Below are 15,858 nucleotides of genomic sequence, written 5' to 3'. Positions count from 1 at the left end.
CCCTTCCGCCCCGCTACAGAAATCCACCAATCACCTTTTAAGCCACGGCCGAGCGGGTGGGAAGGACGGCTCGCCGAACCAATACGCAAAGGCAAGGAAAGGCCACCGGCTGGTTTCCGCGAGGCGAAGAAGGGAGCGGACGAAAAGGAGAACTGGGGGGAAAAAAAAAGAGAGAGAGAGAGAGAGAGAGAGAGAGAGAGAGAGAGAGAGAGAGAGAGTTTTTAGAAAGGGGGGGAAAAACACGAGAGCCGCTCGCTTTCAGATACCCGAGAGAGAGAGAGAGAGAGACGCTCGCTTTTGCAAAGGAAGCAATTGCGCGAGAGACAGGAAGCCAGGAGGCGCGCAGGCGAGCGGGAGATCCCCAATCAAAGCGTGTGGATCCCAGCCGGGGAGGCGGGTCTCGCTCTGCTCGTCCTCGCCCTGCATATGTCGTGCGAAGTTGAGACCCTCCGACCTCTTTTGCCCGCCCTGCAAAGTGCCCCCGCGCCACCTTCCCTTTGGGACAGCTCGCGCGTGGCGGAGAGGGATCCCTTGCCAAGGGTGAGTTGCCCGCGCGGGACGGGGAGATTTAAGGAAGGGGGCGGGGGCGGGGGCGGGGGGGGGAGAGAGGATCGGGATCGGGGTGGAGTGGAAAGCAACCCCGGAGGATTAACGCTGGGGTTGGGAATGGTGTGGGGGTCCCTAACTTCTAGGCGAGGGTTGCAACCCCGGATTAATTTAAGCAGGCTCTTTCCAAGTTCCCGGCATCCTCCAAATGAGATGGATTACAATGCCCTTCGTCCCCAGCCAGTGTTGCAATCCAGCGCAACAGGCGAGTGTGCCTGATAGAGGCGGGAAGCTAGTCTAGAAGTGCTTGCCTTGAAACGTGTAGCACAACTGTTGAAGAGCCAGGCGATCGTATTTTTATAGATCGTATTTTTATAGAGCTCAGACAACTGCCTTTTATGTAATCCGAGATATAAATTTGGTGTTTTTTTTTAATTCCATTTATATCCCGCCCTTCTCCGAAAACTTAGCAGTAGCCTTCATTCTATGTATATGCCTGCTTGTTAGGGCTTTCACACCACCACCACCCCAAGCGGCATTATTACAAAGTCAGCTTAATTGCCCCCAACAATCTGGGTCCTCATTTTACCTACCTCGGAAGGATGGAAGGCTGAGTCAACCTTGAGCCTGGTGGGATGCGAACCTGCACTAATTGCAGGCAGCTGGTGTTACTTAAGGAGGCATTAGCCCACTGCTCCACCAAGGAGCACTTAAGGAACGGCAGGACCAAACGAGATTTCTAGGTTATCTAAATCTCGATTTTAGATTTTTAGAAACCAGGAGATTCTACATTTCTAGTCCCCACTGTAGGCATAAAAGGTGACTGAGTGACTTTGGGGCACTCTCTCTCAGCCCAGCCCAAGCCCACCTCACAGGGTTGTTGTGGGGAAAATAGGAGGTAGAAGGATTATTGGGCATGTTTGCCCCCTTTGAGCTGTTTATAAAAAATAATAATAAAGGCAGGATATAAATAAGGAGTATTGGGCATGTTTATACCCCTTGAATTATTTATAAAAATAATAAAGGCAGGATATAAATAAGTAAACAGAACCTCTTAACCCCCCATGAGTAACATCAGGCTGTCAAAGATTTTGTTTCAGAAATTATTTTCTAAGATTTGCCCTTTCCTCCAATGTTACTGAGTTGTTGTATTGTAGAAAAAATGTGTTCTACATCTCCCTCCTCAGAGGCATAAATCTGAGACATGAAGCACCTTCTGAGTGGATTGGAAACAGGCAAGGAAGAATTTGACAGGGCTTAAATTATACTGTACTTATTTTTAATGCATTGCCCTTTGACATAAAAACTATACCTCTATTTCTTTTGGAAATGTATACGATTGCACAAAATTTCCCTGAAGTGTTTTGCTTGTCCTGTTATTAAATACGCTTCTACTATTCTTCCAAATTCTGTGGCTATTTAACCTGAAGAGGAAATTCTCATTTTGTTTTCAATAACCCCTTTGGACACATACCTTTGGCAACGCAAACTCAGTGCTTTCCTTTAACCTCTGGGCCCATAACTTGCGTTTTTCTTGCATTATTACAAAGTATCTATCTATGTACAGTTCTCTGCCTGTACAGGGCACTTCCCCCTTCTTCCTTGCTTGGTTTTTTTTTTTAACATTAAGTGAGTTCTTCAGAACCAGCTGGAGAAAGGGGTGTGTATAAAATCTGTTTGCGTGACTCACAAGAGGGTGTGGAATCCTCTGAACTGTCCTTCATCCAAATTGTTATCTAGTTGGAGAAGGGTAGAAATGAGTGGAAGGTAACTTGGTTTCTCTGGAACTCTGATCTGGCCACTTGGGTACATTTAGTGACACCCTTACTTTTAACACAAATCAGGGAATCTGACCTGTGGGGAGAGAAGCAAAAGTTTGGGAAGACAGATGTTTGTAAGGTACAGCTGGGAAAAAGCAGGTTGGACGTAGAGGTGGAGTGGCTTGTACAAGAGGATGCAAAAGGGTGTAATTCTAATAGTAGGAAAGAGCTTGTTTTGTTTTTTTTGTAATCATAGAGTAAAGGGTTATTTTGTAATTGTACTTTGCTGCGAAAGAAATCAGAAGCTTTCTATTTCTTTTTATTCCCTTTTCCCTTTTGCTTTTTTTTCTTCCTTTATTACTTTTATTCTTTATTAGTTTTGGGTTTTATGTTCTTTGTAAAACTTTTAATAAAATATATTGAAACCTCCCCCCCCCCAAAGGGTGTGATCACTTTCCACTACTGAGAAACAAAGATTTTTGTAGACAAGCTCGGAATGCAGTTATGCAGGAAATCCAAATTTTTAAGGATTTCAAAAAAAGGGGGGAAATGATGCTCATTCTTGCTCTCTTGAATTCAAGAGAATTCTTGAATTCTTTCTGACTCTTTAACATTTAGTATCCTCTGCTGCTGCTACCGCCGCTACATCTGACAGTGTGGTCTTAAACTACTTGTGATGTGTTTCTTTTTTTAGCTGCACTCTCCTTTTCCACTTGTCTGCAGTTTATGCCTGAAATATGTTTTCAACAGTCCTGAGAAGTAAGATGTCCAAGACTAGTAGAAATGTTTCTCCTTAAAGCCCTTAAATTGTCTTTTTCTATTTAATACAACATGATCAGTCTTGGCAAAAGCATGCTTCAGGCTAATAATTCAAAAAGCACATATGTCTCTTGGTAGCATGCCTTTTTCCCTTCCCTTATTATTACAGAATTTATTGCCCTGCTGATTCATTGCTGAAAACCACCCCAAGTGGTTTCCAAGCAGACAGAAGTATGTAAGAGGAGATGTTGTATTTTTGCAGGCCTGGAGATGAAGTGATAAAAAGAAGCACTGCCAGATTTCATTGCTGATCTGAGGCATCAGAGATGGAGTGGGGGTGGGGAAGACAACCAATCAGCATTTGAGTCTTGATTGATTTGTCTTAGTCTTTCTCAGTTGGGACAGTGATATTTGCTATTGATTCTTCTTCAGATTGATAGTCTTGCCTCTCTCGCAGAGCAAGTTGGCAACAGCTGGTTTACTATAAATGATTACAAAAAGATGATGAGTCCCGATTAACATTTAGACAGCCTGAGAGCTGTCGGCTACGGTGAGAAGTGGAGGATTGTCTCAGAAGAGGCCTCAGTTTGAATGAAGCTTTAGTAGCCTTGCTCAAGTTACCTAGTTGGCCTTTAGTTGTTGCCTACGTAGGCCAGGGGTAGGCAACCTTGGCTCTTTTATGACTTGTGGACTTCAACTCCCAGAATTCCTAAGCCAGCATGGAAACCTCTCCATTTCTCCTCAGCATGGCTGGCTCAGGAATTCTGGGAGTTGAAGTCCATGAGTCATAAAAGAGCCAAGGTTGCCTACCCCTGACGTAGGTCAATAAACACCATATCTCACAGTGCAAATTAAATTGACCACACATTTTTATTTTTACTTCGTAGTGTTTCCTCACAAGTGCCACGTCTGCTTATCTGGGATCAACCAAGTGTTGATCAACTTGGTTGTGAAAGGAATTGATCAATCGGCTTGTTGCCCAAGCCTGATGTTGTGGACTGAGAGAAAGACGACTGGCCCAAAGTCACGCAGCTGGCTTTCTTGGCTAAGACAGAACTAGAACTCGCAGTCGCCTGGTGCTTTAATCAGACAAAACTGGTTCTCTAAGTTAAACCACACATTTGCTGAAAATACTTGTTGGGCCAGTATTGCTTTTTTATTTATTTATTTTATTTTATTTATTTAGATTTATATACCGCCCTTTCCCGAAGGACTCAGGGCGGTTTACAGGGCATTTAAAAGAAAGTCAATACAAACGTTAAAACAAATTAAAAAAGATTAAATAGAACCCTGAGAAAATTAAAACCCAGTTAAAATTAAGATTAAAAAATTCTCAGCCTGGGCCAGAGAGCTCGAAGAGCCAGGTCTTCAGGTCCCGGCGGAATGAATGGAGGTTGGGGGCAGTCCTTTTTAAATCTGTTATTAATCTCTTGTATCAAAATAATAATGCCTTTTCCCTGTCATCAAGTTCTCAACCTCAGGTGGTCTACCTGCTTTACTTTTCTGTAGCATGTGTATATGCAATCAAAAACCACAAGATCGCTTCCTATTTTCCCTTTTATATCCCTTCTTTCTCAAAAATCAAGTGCAGAGATGGTGTCACTGCCCTGTGCTCCATATTTCCAATATTTCTCCCTTTGATCCATGCAAATTGACCTAATTCTGTATTTCTTGCCAGCTACAATGTCACCTGATGAAATTGTCTACTTGGCAGTCCTTCTCGTCTCTATACCTGTTGGCTTCCTCTTCAAGAAAGTGGGTAAGTGTGAAACTTGAAGAAGGAAATGCTGCTAGGTAACCTCATAAGAAACTGTCCCAGGGTTCATGTCAGAAGGCCTTGCCTTGAACTCAACACCTTGAAGGGCTTCCTGGTTTGAGCAAGCAGGTTGTAAGAAGCGCATATCCAAAGGAACTCTGAGAAGATGGGATGTGAAATGGAGCTGTTGTCAGTCCTTTTAAATGGGGATGGTGAGAAATAACAATACACGAGATCTGCATATTACAGGTAGTCCTTGATTTATGACCGGTGCCTTAGCAGCCGTTCCAAGTTATTATGGACTTCCCCAGGAGTAGTTATGACCTGGTTCCAAACTTTTAACAGCCTCAGGGCCCCTTCTCATGGTCAAATGACTGCATGTTGGGCACTCAGCAGCTGACTCACATTTAAAGCCTTTTGCAGCATTCCATGGCCACATGGGACTGCATTTTATGACGGTGTTGCTGAAAACTGAAATTTCCAGATTTTGGCAAAAACGAACCACAGCGAGCAATGGGTTTGCTTTACACAACCATTGCATTGACTTAACAAGTGCTGCAAAAGCGGTTGTAAAATCAGGTCTGTCACATAGGTGATCTGCTTTACAACCATCATGACTTGCAACCGTAACGGGCAGATTCCATTACAGTTGTACATTCCTGGCTATTTGCCGTGATCCAAGAAGCTTCTTGGATGAGAAGCGAAACGTTTTTAAAGGAAAAAATGAAGAAAGTCCCGCTGTCTTTTGGAAAAAGCACCTTTGGGACAACCATGGCCTGGCTGATTACGAATCTCCATAGGCAATTTTATAAGTTTTATTTGGATGTAGGTTCTTAGAAACTGTGGAGCCAGGTAGGTTGTACATTCAGGCAAGCAAATAAAATATGCCTCAAACTCACAGTTCAGGGTGTACATCTTTAGATGAAGGAAAAATGTGCTCCTTTCTTTTTTTTTAATAGGTTCAAAGACCAAAAAATATGGGGCAGCTGTTGTAGGACTTGTCCTTATTCTGGTGACTTGCCAGATCCACATCCTTCACTCCCTTATCACCATCCTGGGGACGTGGCTTATTATCAATATCTCACCAAGGTAAAGAGACCTAACAAATATGGTGGCTGTAAGATGGTCTGACAGATGCAGAGATATGCGCTGAATTTAAAAAGCAAAGATGGGATTATAACTTTCCTAATTTTCCTAAAATCCAACTCTCCCTCTCTCTCTCTTTCTGTGTGTGTGTAGGTAGATAGGCAGGTTCCAGATTTTGGAGAAAGACCCTCAGCTCCTTAGCTGGTGATGATGTTCTCCAGTTGAGCCCAACTCTCTCCACATCTTCTGATCTTGCAGTACTTTGAGTTTTTCTATGCTCCAGCTGGCGTCAGCTTTGATGGTGTCCAGCCATCATGTTCTTTGGTGGCCTGGTTTTCTTTTACCACTAACTCTTTCAAACATACCGTATTTTTCCGTGTATAAGATGCTATTTTTTCCTGCAAACACCCTCTTCAAAAATCAGGTGCGTCTTATACACTGAAAAATAATGCTAACCTCTGCAGCCCAGGGCATGCCTGTTTGGGTTGCCATGCCACCTGGTGCAGCTGTGGGCTTGCCACTAACGGGAGGGAGGAGTGGGCAAGATCTTCTGCCAGCTGAACTTGCAGATTTACTGGCTCAGCTGTTTGACACTTTGCCGAACAGCTGATCGGTGCAGAGAGCATCTGCGTCTTGTAGATGGAAAAATACGGTAATTTCTCCAGTAAATTCCTCCACATGACATGGTCAAAGTAAGTGAGACTTCTAGTGATATGTCTGGTGTTATGCGCTCCAGTATTTGCTTGTTAGTCACCTTTGCTTTCCAAGGAATACACAGGAGCCAGAGCACAAACAAATCAATTTTCTTCCTGTCTTGCTATTTTAAAGTCCAACTTTCACAACCATAGGTAGCTACGGGGAACATAATAGAGTGAACTGATCTACATTTGGTTTCCAGGCTGGTGTCCTTGTTCTTCCATAGTCAGCCACTGCATTCATCACTTTGAGCTATCTGCGGTCCAAGGAAAGTGAATTTTTCCCACAGTTTCTACCTTCATCATCAATTTCTATTTGGATGTTTCCCTTCCTTGCAGTGGTCATGAGTTTGGGCTTTTTGATGTTCAGAAAGAGACCAAAATTCTCACTTTGATTTTCTTGATCAGGTGTTCCAGGCCTTCTTTGGTTTCTGAGAGGACAGTTGTATTGTCAGCATATTGAAGATTGTTGATGTTGCTTCCACAAATCTTTACCCCAATTTTTGATTCTTCAAGGTCTACCTTTCTCATAATTTTGGCAAACAGGTTGAATAAGAAAGGGAAGGGAATGCAGTCTTGCTGCACCCCTTTCTCTATCTTAAACCAATTGGTGTCTCCATATGGTATTCACACAGTGGCTTCCTGATTTGTGTTACAGTGATTGCACCAACTTGACCAGATCTTGTAGGTCTCTCCATAGCTTCTTATGATCAACACAATCAAAGGCTTTCTTGTGGTCGATGAAGCACATGTAAATGGTCTTTTGATATTCACAAGATTTTTCCACGATCCAGTGCAGGTTTGCAGTATGGTTACAGGTGTCATAACTACTTTGAAAGCCGGCTTGGACATCTGGTGACTACCTTCTAATGGTTGGTGCTGGACATTGTTGTATAATTGTAAGCAAAATTTTGCTGATGCAAGCAATGACACCAGTTGTGTCATAATTGGAGCAATCTTCAGAGTCACCCTTTTTGGCAGTGGAATGAACACGTGACTATTTCCGATCCTGTGGCTACGTGTCAGTGCCCCGAATTTTCTGGCCCAGGTCTCTGATGATGGTGGGTGATGCAGATCTCAGTAATTCCGCAGGGATAGTGTCAAAATCTGGAGTCTTATTGTTTGGCAGTTGGTTGTTGTTAGCTGCAAAGTCATGTCCGACCCATCGCGACCCCATGGACAACGTTCCTCCAGGCCTTCCTGTCCTCTACCATCTCCTGGAGTCCATTTAGGCTCACGCCTACTGCTTCAGTGACTCCATTCAGCCACCTCATTCTCTGTCGTCCCCTTCTTCTATTGCCCTCAACCTTTCCCAGCATTAGGCTCTTCTCCAGTGAGTCCTTCCTTCTCATTAGGTGGCCAAAGTATTTGAGTTTTAGCTTCAGGATCTGGCCTTCTAAAGAGCAGTCAGGGTTGATCTCCTCTAGGACTGACCGGTTTGATCGCCTTGCAGTCCAAAGGACTCGCAGGAGTCTTCTCCAGCACCATAGCTCAAAGGCCTCAATTCTTTGGCGCTCAGCCTTTCTTATGGTCCAACTTTCACAGCCATTGGCAGTTGGATCATCGCCCAAATAATCTCTTCCTCAAGGACGATCGGTTCTGTCTCCTTGTCATCCTGAGACTGGGCTCCTTTGCTACCTGCATGCAGCTATTCTGTATATTCTTGATGCCTTGTTGGTCGACAGTTCTCTCCCTTGTTTTTAATGATGTCTTTATGAGCAATAAATGTTGCTTGGATCTTTTTAACTTGCATAAATGCAGCTCCTTAAGGTTTTGACTAATTCACACATTCTGCTAAGCAATGATTTGCTTAACTGTGGCAAGCTGTACTTTTTTGGTTTACATAAAACTGTAAGCCACGATCCCTATTTTCGCAGACCATGCTAAACCCAAACCGAACGTAGCACATTATGACACCTCTAATGTTTGAAACTGATCTTAATGTTAGGATTTCTGGTTTCTAAAAGTTCTCTATACCCTCAAGTGGGCAGAATCTTGTATTCAGCCTGTTCAAATAGCCTCGGCTGGAACAGATCACGTGGTTTCCACTCGCCACATGATCTCTGTAGGTTGACTGGGAAATTCTGAGAATTTCAATCCATGCACCTTAAAAGTTGCTAAGGTTGAGAACAGTGGGTTAGAAGAGTGGTTAGTTTATGTGGGACAGTCAATGCAAGGATACCCATGTGTGCTTTTGACACTGGTGTAGAAAAAAGGATTAATAATTATAACCTCTGCTTTTTTTCTTTTTTAAAAAAATAGGATTTGTCACCACCTGACACTGGGATGGACATTTTCCTACTTACTTTTTTTCCGCATAGTTACTTACTTCAACTATCCAGAGCCAACACCATTCACCAATGCTGTGCAACTTTTGCTCACTCTTAAGGTATCAGGCTATTCTTGGGATAATGGGAAGGAAGGGTGTTTAGCTTGAAGGGGAATTAAGGTTCTTTTTTTCTGGAATTTTTGTCTCCCAGCTGCTGAGCTTAGCCATTGAAGTACAAGAACTCATTCAGGTGAAAAAACAGGAAGTGACAACCTTCACCAAAACTCCGATGATTGGTACAGTCCTCCAAAAACCGGGGTTGGTGGAGATACTGTGCTACTGTTACTGCTACGTGGGGCTTATGACAGGTAAGGTGAGCTGGCTAATAGAAAGTGAAATATGTCTACAGGTATAAACACCTGTGATGCATCTTCCCTTTGACAGTCTTATGAGCAGTGGGTTTATGGACATTTTAAAATGTTGGCATCTTCTCACCACATGTATAAATATCAGTAAGAGAAAATCTTGGGCTAAAAAGCTACTCTTTATTGTTACAATTTCTTTTTAAAGGAAAAGATAGTTAAGAGATCAGAGCAAGTTGAAAACGATAAAGCCCATTCCACTTTTACCTTCTCATCTGCTTCTCACGTCAGCCACCTATTGCTCTTGGTATTGTGCCTGATCAGTGTGTGTACATGTGGCCTCTTGTATTTTTTGCAGAAGTGTGTTTGAAACTACCTTGCTGATCCGACAAAAATAGCTATTCTTCCTACTAGCCTACACACTTCACTTTTACAGCTTCTCCTTTTTTGTTTTGTGAGAATTGCATGAGAAATGATCATATATTGCTGCTGCAAACAGGAAGGCAGGAAATTACAGCAAAAAGTAAGATACCAGGCATTATGTTTTTTGTTGCCAGAATCTGCAGGAAATCATCAAATTGTGCAACTAGCACATCCCTGTGTACTTCTCAAATCACACACAGCCTTAACCTGTCAAGCCTATTCAAAACAGAAGCCCCCAAAACATGTTGGATGCTATCTCTCACAAACTTTCACTAAATTACAGGTAGTTCTCTAGTTACAATTGTTCATTCAGCGATGATTCAAAATGGCACTGAAAAAAGTTATGATCGGTCTTTGCACTTATGATCATTGCAGTGTTCCCATGGTCACTTGATCAAAATTCAGGTGCTTGGCAAAGGGTTATGTGTGTATAGTAGTTGCAGCATCCCAGGGTCATGTGATTGCCATTTCCAGCCTCAGCTGGCTTCAATTCCATAAGCAAAGTCAATGGGGTAAGCTAGATTTACTTAATGAGCTTGTGTTTCACATAATACATTCAGTGATTCGCAGCAAAACTGGACATAAAATTGGACGTAACTCACTTAAGAACTGCCTTGCTTAGCAACAGAAATCCTGGCCCCAGTTATGATCATAAGTTGAGGACTACCTATACTGGCTTTGGATTAAGAGAAATAGTGTGAACACAATTAGAGGAAATCAGGGTATGGAAACAGTGTCTTAATTAATTCAGCTGTGTATGTGTGATGCTCTCTCTGGCCTTGTTTTATTTTTCCTCAGGCATACCTCTCTCTCTGCTCTTTGATCTTAACATTTCATTGTTTTCTGTTTTGGTACCCAGGCCCATTTTATCGCTATCGTACATATCATGACTGGTTGAACCAGATGGAGCCTTCTGTTATCCCTAGCTGGCGGCCGATGCTTTCCAGATCCAGAATGATCCCGATCTTTGGAATATTTTTCCTGGTTGTCTCCCACTTCTTCCCCCTTGATTACGTCCGAACCAACGCCTTCTACGAGAGAGGACTCCCTTTTCGCCTCTTCTACATGGTGCCCATCTTCTTCGTCTTCCGGATGCGCTTCTATGTTGCATGGCTTTGCGCCGAGTGCGCCTGCATCGCTGCTGCTTTTGGTGCCTATCCAGTCACTGCCAAATCTCGGTCAGGTGGAGGACCTACAGTGGAATATGAGCCTTTAAGTCGGTAAGTCAAGAACCTCTTCCCTTTGGCTCTGCCTTCTCTAAAATACTTCTGGTTTTCACACAACACTAATAACAGTGAATTGTTACCACAAGCTTCATAAGAAGTGCTTTTCCTGGGGCCACTTCTCACCAAAAGAATCACCACCAATTCGTTAGATATAGCAGCGCTAAAATATTCCCCCTTATTTGTGGGGTAGGGACAGTTTAAAGGAAACAGACACGTTGATCTTTGCAGAGGCTTTATGTCCACCTTTTCTTTATTTTTCATTGAACATGTACAAATTGGGCTTTCGTGTGTTTTGAGTTCTACAGTCCAATTTTGGAGTCAAGAGAAGTTTCTTCTCAAATAAGAAGTGTACTAATTATAGCATGGAAATGGAGTATATATTTCTTCTCTCAGGATGCTGATCTCTTTCTGGTTCGTATGATTGTAACTGACTTAAAACTCAGGCCTGATTCTTGCATGAAACTTACCTGAGGTCCCTGTAGCACAACATTGGACTAATTCCTGGCCCTTAGCTTGCCTGAAAATACTGTGTCTTCCAAAACTAAGGTACAGGTAGTCCTCAAGTTATGAATGTAATGGAGCCTGCTCATTCCATTCATAAGGATTCTCGTACCTTGAATGCAATTTACTCCCTGCTTTCGCCCACGCATTCATTAATTGAATGCATGGGTGAATGCGCAGCTCGCTAACTGCGCATGCGGTATCTCAGGCTGGGGAAGGCCATGGAGGGCCTAGTGATGGACAGCCCCCCAAGGCCTTCGTGCCCCACTAAGATACCTCATGTTTCCCACTCTCTTCCTGCCCCGCCCAACTCGCCTTGAAAAGATCTGTCTCCTCTCTGCTGCGATTCCTGCTGCCACCTGGATCTGAGGCTGGGGGATGCTTCTGTGTACCTCTGGAGGTCCAATCCAGGTGTTGGAGGCCTTTTCCAGGCCACTGCCACCCAGATCCGAGGCCAGGGGATGCTTCCCTGTGCCTCCAGAGGCCCATTTCAGAGCAGCGGCAACTTGGAAAAGGCTTCCAACGCCTGGATCGGACTTCCGGAGGCACGTGGAAGCATCCCCCAGCCTCACGTCCAGATGGCACCAACTTGGAAAAGGCCCCCAATGCCCAAATCTGGCTTCTGGAGGGCTGTGGAAGTGTTCCCCAGCCTCAGATCCGGGTGGCAGCAGCCTGGAAAAGGCCTCCGATGCCCGGATCGGGCCTCCTGAGGCACACGAAAGTGTCCCCTGGCTTCGGTTCCGTTCTCTGTTGCAGAGAGCAGAGGCCTAAAGTACCATGAGATCACACAAGACCAGTAGCATGAGATCTGGTGCCACTGATCTTGTGTGATCTTGCGTTACTTTAGGCCTCAGTTCTCTGCGAACTCACTGAAGGCCTGGAGCGGCCAAGAAAACGAAGGATCTCGTTCTTCGCAGGGTGAGTATTGAAGGCCTAGTGCCTAGGGCAGGGGTAGGCAACCTTGGCTCTTTTATGACTGGTGGACTTCAACTCCCAGAATTCCTGAGCCAGCATGGTTCAGCTTGGAAACCTCTCCCTTTCCCCTCAGCATGGCTGGCTCAGGAATTCTGGGAGTTGAAGTCCACGAGTCATAAAAGAGCCAAGGTTGCCTACCCCTGGGCTAGGGAGACCCAGGGAAGGGAGGAAATAACCAGGGTGAATGTTGCAGTGCCACTTCTGTCGTTAATAAGGGTGAACGACTGCCGTGGTGTGGCAACATTCCTAATTCTGGGACTTGCTGGTAAGCACTAGGCCGGGAGCACTTATTGCGTAACTTCGAACGTTCACAACTCGGGGATTACCTGTACAACCACTATCTGAAGTCCTTGTGAGAAAGAAATGAAATTGCACTGGTTGTTTGCATGTTAGTTCTGCTGAAAACTGCTACATATTTACAGAAGCTATATCCAGTGTTGCGCAGGACTAGCACCTTTTGTTTTAGGTTAGCAAATTTACTTTGGGACCATACCAAAAGTAAATACTAAGTTCTACTGCCAAATATGTGCAGGTAGTCCTTGACTTACAACAGTTCATTTAGGGACCGTTCAAAGTTACAACAGCACTGAAAAAAGTGACTTATCACCATTTTCCACAGTTACAACCTTTGTAGCACCCCCCAGGATCATGTGATCAAAATTCAGATGTTTGGCAACTGGTTCATACTTATGAGCATTGCCGTGTCTCAAGGTCACGTGATCACCTTTTGCAACATTCTGACCAGCAAAGTCAAGGGGGAAAGCCAGATTCACTTAACAACTGGGTTGCTAACTTATCAGCTGCAGTGATTCACTTAATAACTGTGGCAAGCAAGGTCGTAAAATGGGGCAAAACCCACTTCATAAATGTCTTAACCACAGAAATGTTGGGCTCAATTGTGGTCATAACTCAAGGGCTACCTGTATAGACAACTATCTTCATTTACTATTTTTAAGAAGTCTGAAGATCACAAACAAAAGACTCATTAGTAATACAGAGTACAACTTAGTTTAACAGAGCTAACCTTTCCATGACACTAGAGGTAGTCCTTGACTTATGACCAGTCGTTTAACAACCATTTGAAGTTATGGCAGTCTCAGAATGGTGCTGTAAAACACTTCTGGCTGTTGTAAAATGTTTCACAGCACCCACTCGCCCACCCCTCACAGTCACATTACCACATTTCAGGCACATGGCAACCTGTTTGCACTTACGACCGGTTGCTAAACGCCCCATGAAAAATGGAGACTCCTGCCTGAAGACCTCCAAGGTCCCTTCAACTCTGTGATTCTAAATAGCTGGATATAAATTTGCAGATGTTTGTTTTGTCTGTGTCAGTACCGTTTTGCCTTCCAAAAGACAAGGTGTTCAAAACAGATGGCAGGTTTACCCCATTAACGAACATGGGAGGAGGAAAGCTGCTGTGACAATCCCAATCAGAATTGGTTCATTTAAAAAGGTACTAGCAGATTCCTTCTGCTAACAAACTAATTGACATTTTTAAGGTCAGCCCCACACAGAGAACATTTTTAGAGCAGTTCTGGACATGAAGAATGCATGAAAGAATTGCTTTTCTCTTCTCTTGCAAGCAGATCCGCTGACGGGGACGCATCCAGTGTTGCCTATGATTATGAGACTATCAAAAACATTGATCCGCACGGGACAGATTTTTGTGTCAAAGTAAAGGATGGCATGCGCTATTGGAACATGACTGTCCAGTGGTGGTTGGCACAATACATCTACAAAAGTGCACCTTTCCCCTCCTACGTCATGAGGTGCGTCAAGTGACATCGGATTCAAATAAAGTGTCGTTGAGGGCAAGAAATAATCTTTCAAGGGGAAGTAATAGGCTGGGCTTGAAGGTGAACTTGGAGGCGCGTGGTCAGTTGGATCGGCATGAGAGTAGGCTGTAGAAATCATCTTGTGGAAACAAGGATTCTGGGATGGGAGCCGCTTGTTTTGAAGGCTCAGGGTGAACACTGGGCAGATCTGGGACGAGACAGAGTAGCGACCTGCCATCAGAGAGGGAATAAGTCAGAAAATCTAAGTGAGACTCTTGCTTGAGATAAATGCTACAAGACTATGGGACTGAGTGAGTCACCTAGGGGAAATGAGCAGTATAGACACTTCATAAATTAAACAGTTGCATCATCACCCTTTTGTAACATCAGCAATGCTTGGTTAAAGCCAGACTCTGGATTCCCCTCCCCTAAGCACAATATTATTAAAATATAGTTCCCTCCTTTTGTTCCTGTCGTAAATCACATTCTCCAATTAGTTTGAAGGGTAAGTTCTCCCTCCTTAGCTTAACCCCCAGTTCTTTCTTACCTGCCTCTTTATTACATTCAACCTTAAAAATGCTCTGCTGCTATGTTATTATGTCTAACTAATCCCCCATGCATATTTTTCCTTCCCCCTCCCTTCTTCATCTAACTTTAACTCTGAAAGTGATACAAAAGTAGAAATACAAAATAGCTGCTTCTTCCTCTTTTGTCAAAGCAAGAACATCCGATGTTAGCAGCGTTGACACCTTTCCCATCTTTGGTGACTCTATAAGGATTTCAGCTCCCGTTGTTCTCAAGCCAACATAGATTGACCGGGATCTTGAAATCCAAGACTTCTGTAGGTTGGGAAACACTGAGCTAAATTTAACAAGAGCCATAGCAGACTTGCAAATGATCAGCAGGCATGTGAAGGATTTGGGGATAGGTGGGTGCTTGGATTTCTTTGCGGGGATGAATAGAGGTCTGACCAGACTCTTTTTCTTTCCAGGAGTGCCTGGACAATGCTTATCTCGGCCTACTGGCATGGGATCCATCCTGGGTACTACCTCAGCTTCCTTACCATCCCGCTCTGCTTAGCAGCTGAGGCGGCCATGGAGAGTGGATTCTTGAGGCACCTCTCCCCGTCTGGGCGACTTTGGGGTGACTGGATACAGTGGTTCCTGAAGATGAGGGCTTATGACTACATGTGTATGGGTTTTGTGTTGCTTACCTTTGAGGATACCATTCGCTATTGGAGCTCGGTCTATTACTGCATCCATGTGGGAGCTGTGGTTTTCTTCGTGCTGGGAACAGTGTTGGGGGCCAAGAGGAAACGGGGCTCCCCAAAAGGCAAACAGGGTGCTTCTTCAGAGAACCCCCAGCAGCAGGAATGAGAGGGCAAAGTGATGTTGCCATGTGCCCACAACAAGGAACACTGTCATAGGCCCTGGAGGCTGAGGGAACAAATAAGACTCTGTAAGTTTAATTTTGATGTGTGTCATGACTAGGTGGGGATTGAAGGAGATTCAATCTGAGATTGAACTCGGAAATCCCTACTTTTGGTCTGCTTTGTGACAAGGCGATTTGGACATCCTGAAAATATTGCCACCTAGGCCAGGGGTAAGCAACCTCGGCTCTTTTATGACTCATGGACTTCAACTCCCAAGCTGGCTCAGGAATTCTGGGAGTTGAAGTCCATGAGTCATAAAAGAGCCGAGGTTGCCTAACCCTGACCTA

The 15,858-nt window shown here is 44.2% G+C and overlaps 1 protein-coding gene across 1 annotated transcript; it reads left to right on the top strand.

The window, feature by feature from the left end:
- The first annotated feature begins 160 nt into the window (after nt 1-160).
- Nucleotides 161-15,778, top strand: LOC308676163 (lysophospholipid acyltransferase 7-like). The gene is made up of 8 exons (XM_081341912.1): nt 161-540; nt 4,744-4,824; nt 5,781-5,910; nt 8,865-8,991; nt 9,083-9,239; nt 10,516-10,876; nt 13,951-14,133; nt 15,131-15,778. The coding sequence occupies exons 2-8, from the start codon at nt 4,749-4,751 to the stop codon at nt 15,513-15,515; spliced, it is 1,419 nt and encodes a 472-aa protein (XP_081198038.1). The 5' UTR covers nt 161-540; nt 4,744-4,748; the 3' UTR covers nt 15,516-15,778.
- The last annotated feature ends 80 nt before the right edge of the window (nt 15,779-15,858 follow it).

This window comes from Vipera berus (genome assembly GCF_964194415.1).
Source record: "Vipera berus genome assembly, chromosome: W".
Classification (NCBI taxonomy): domain Eukaryota; kingdom Metazoa; phylum Chordata; class Lepidosauria; order Squamata; family Viperidae; genus Vipera; species Vipera berus.
This window is presented reverse-complemented; position numbering and strand designations above follow the sequence as displayed.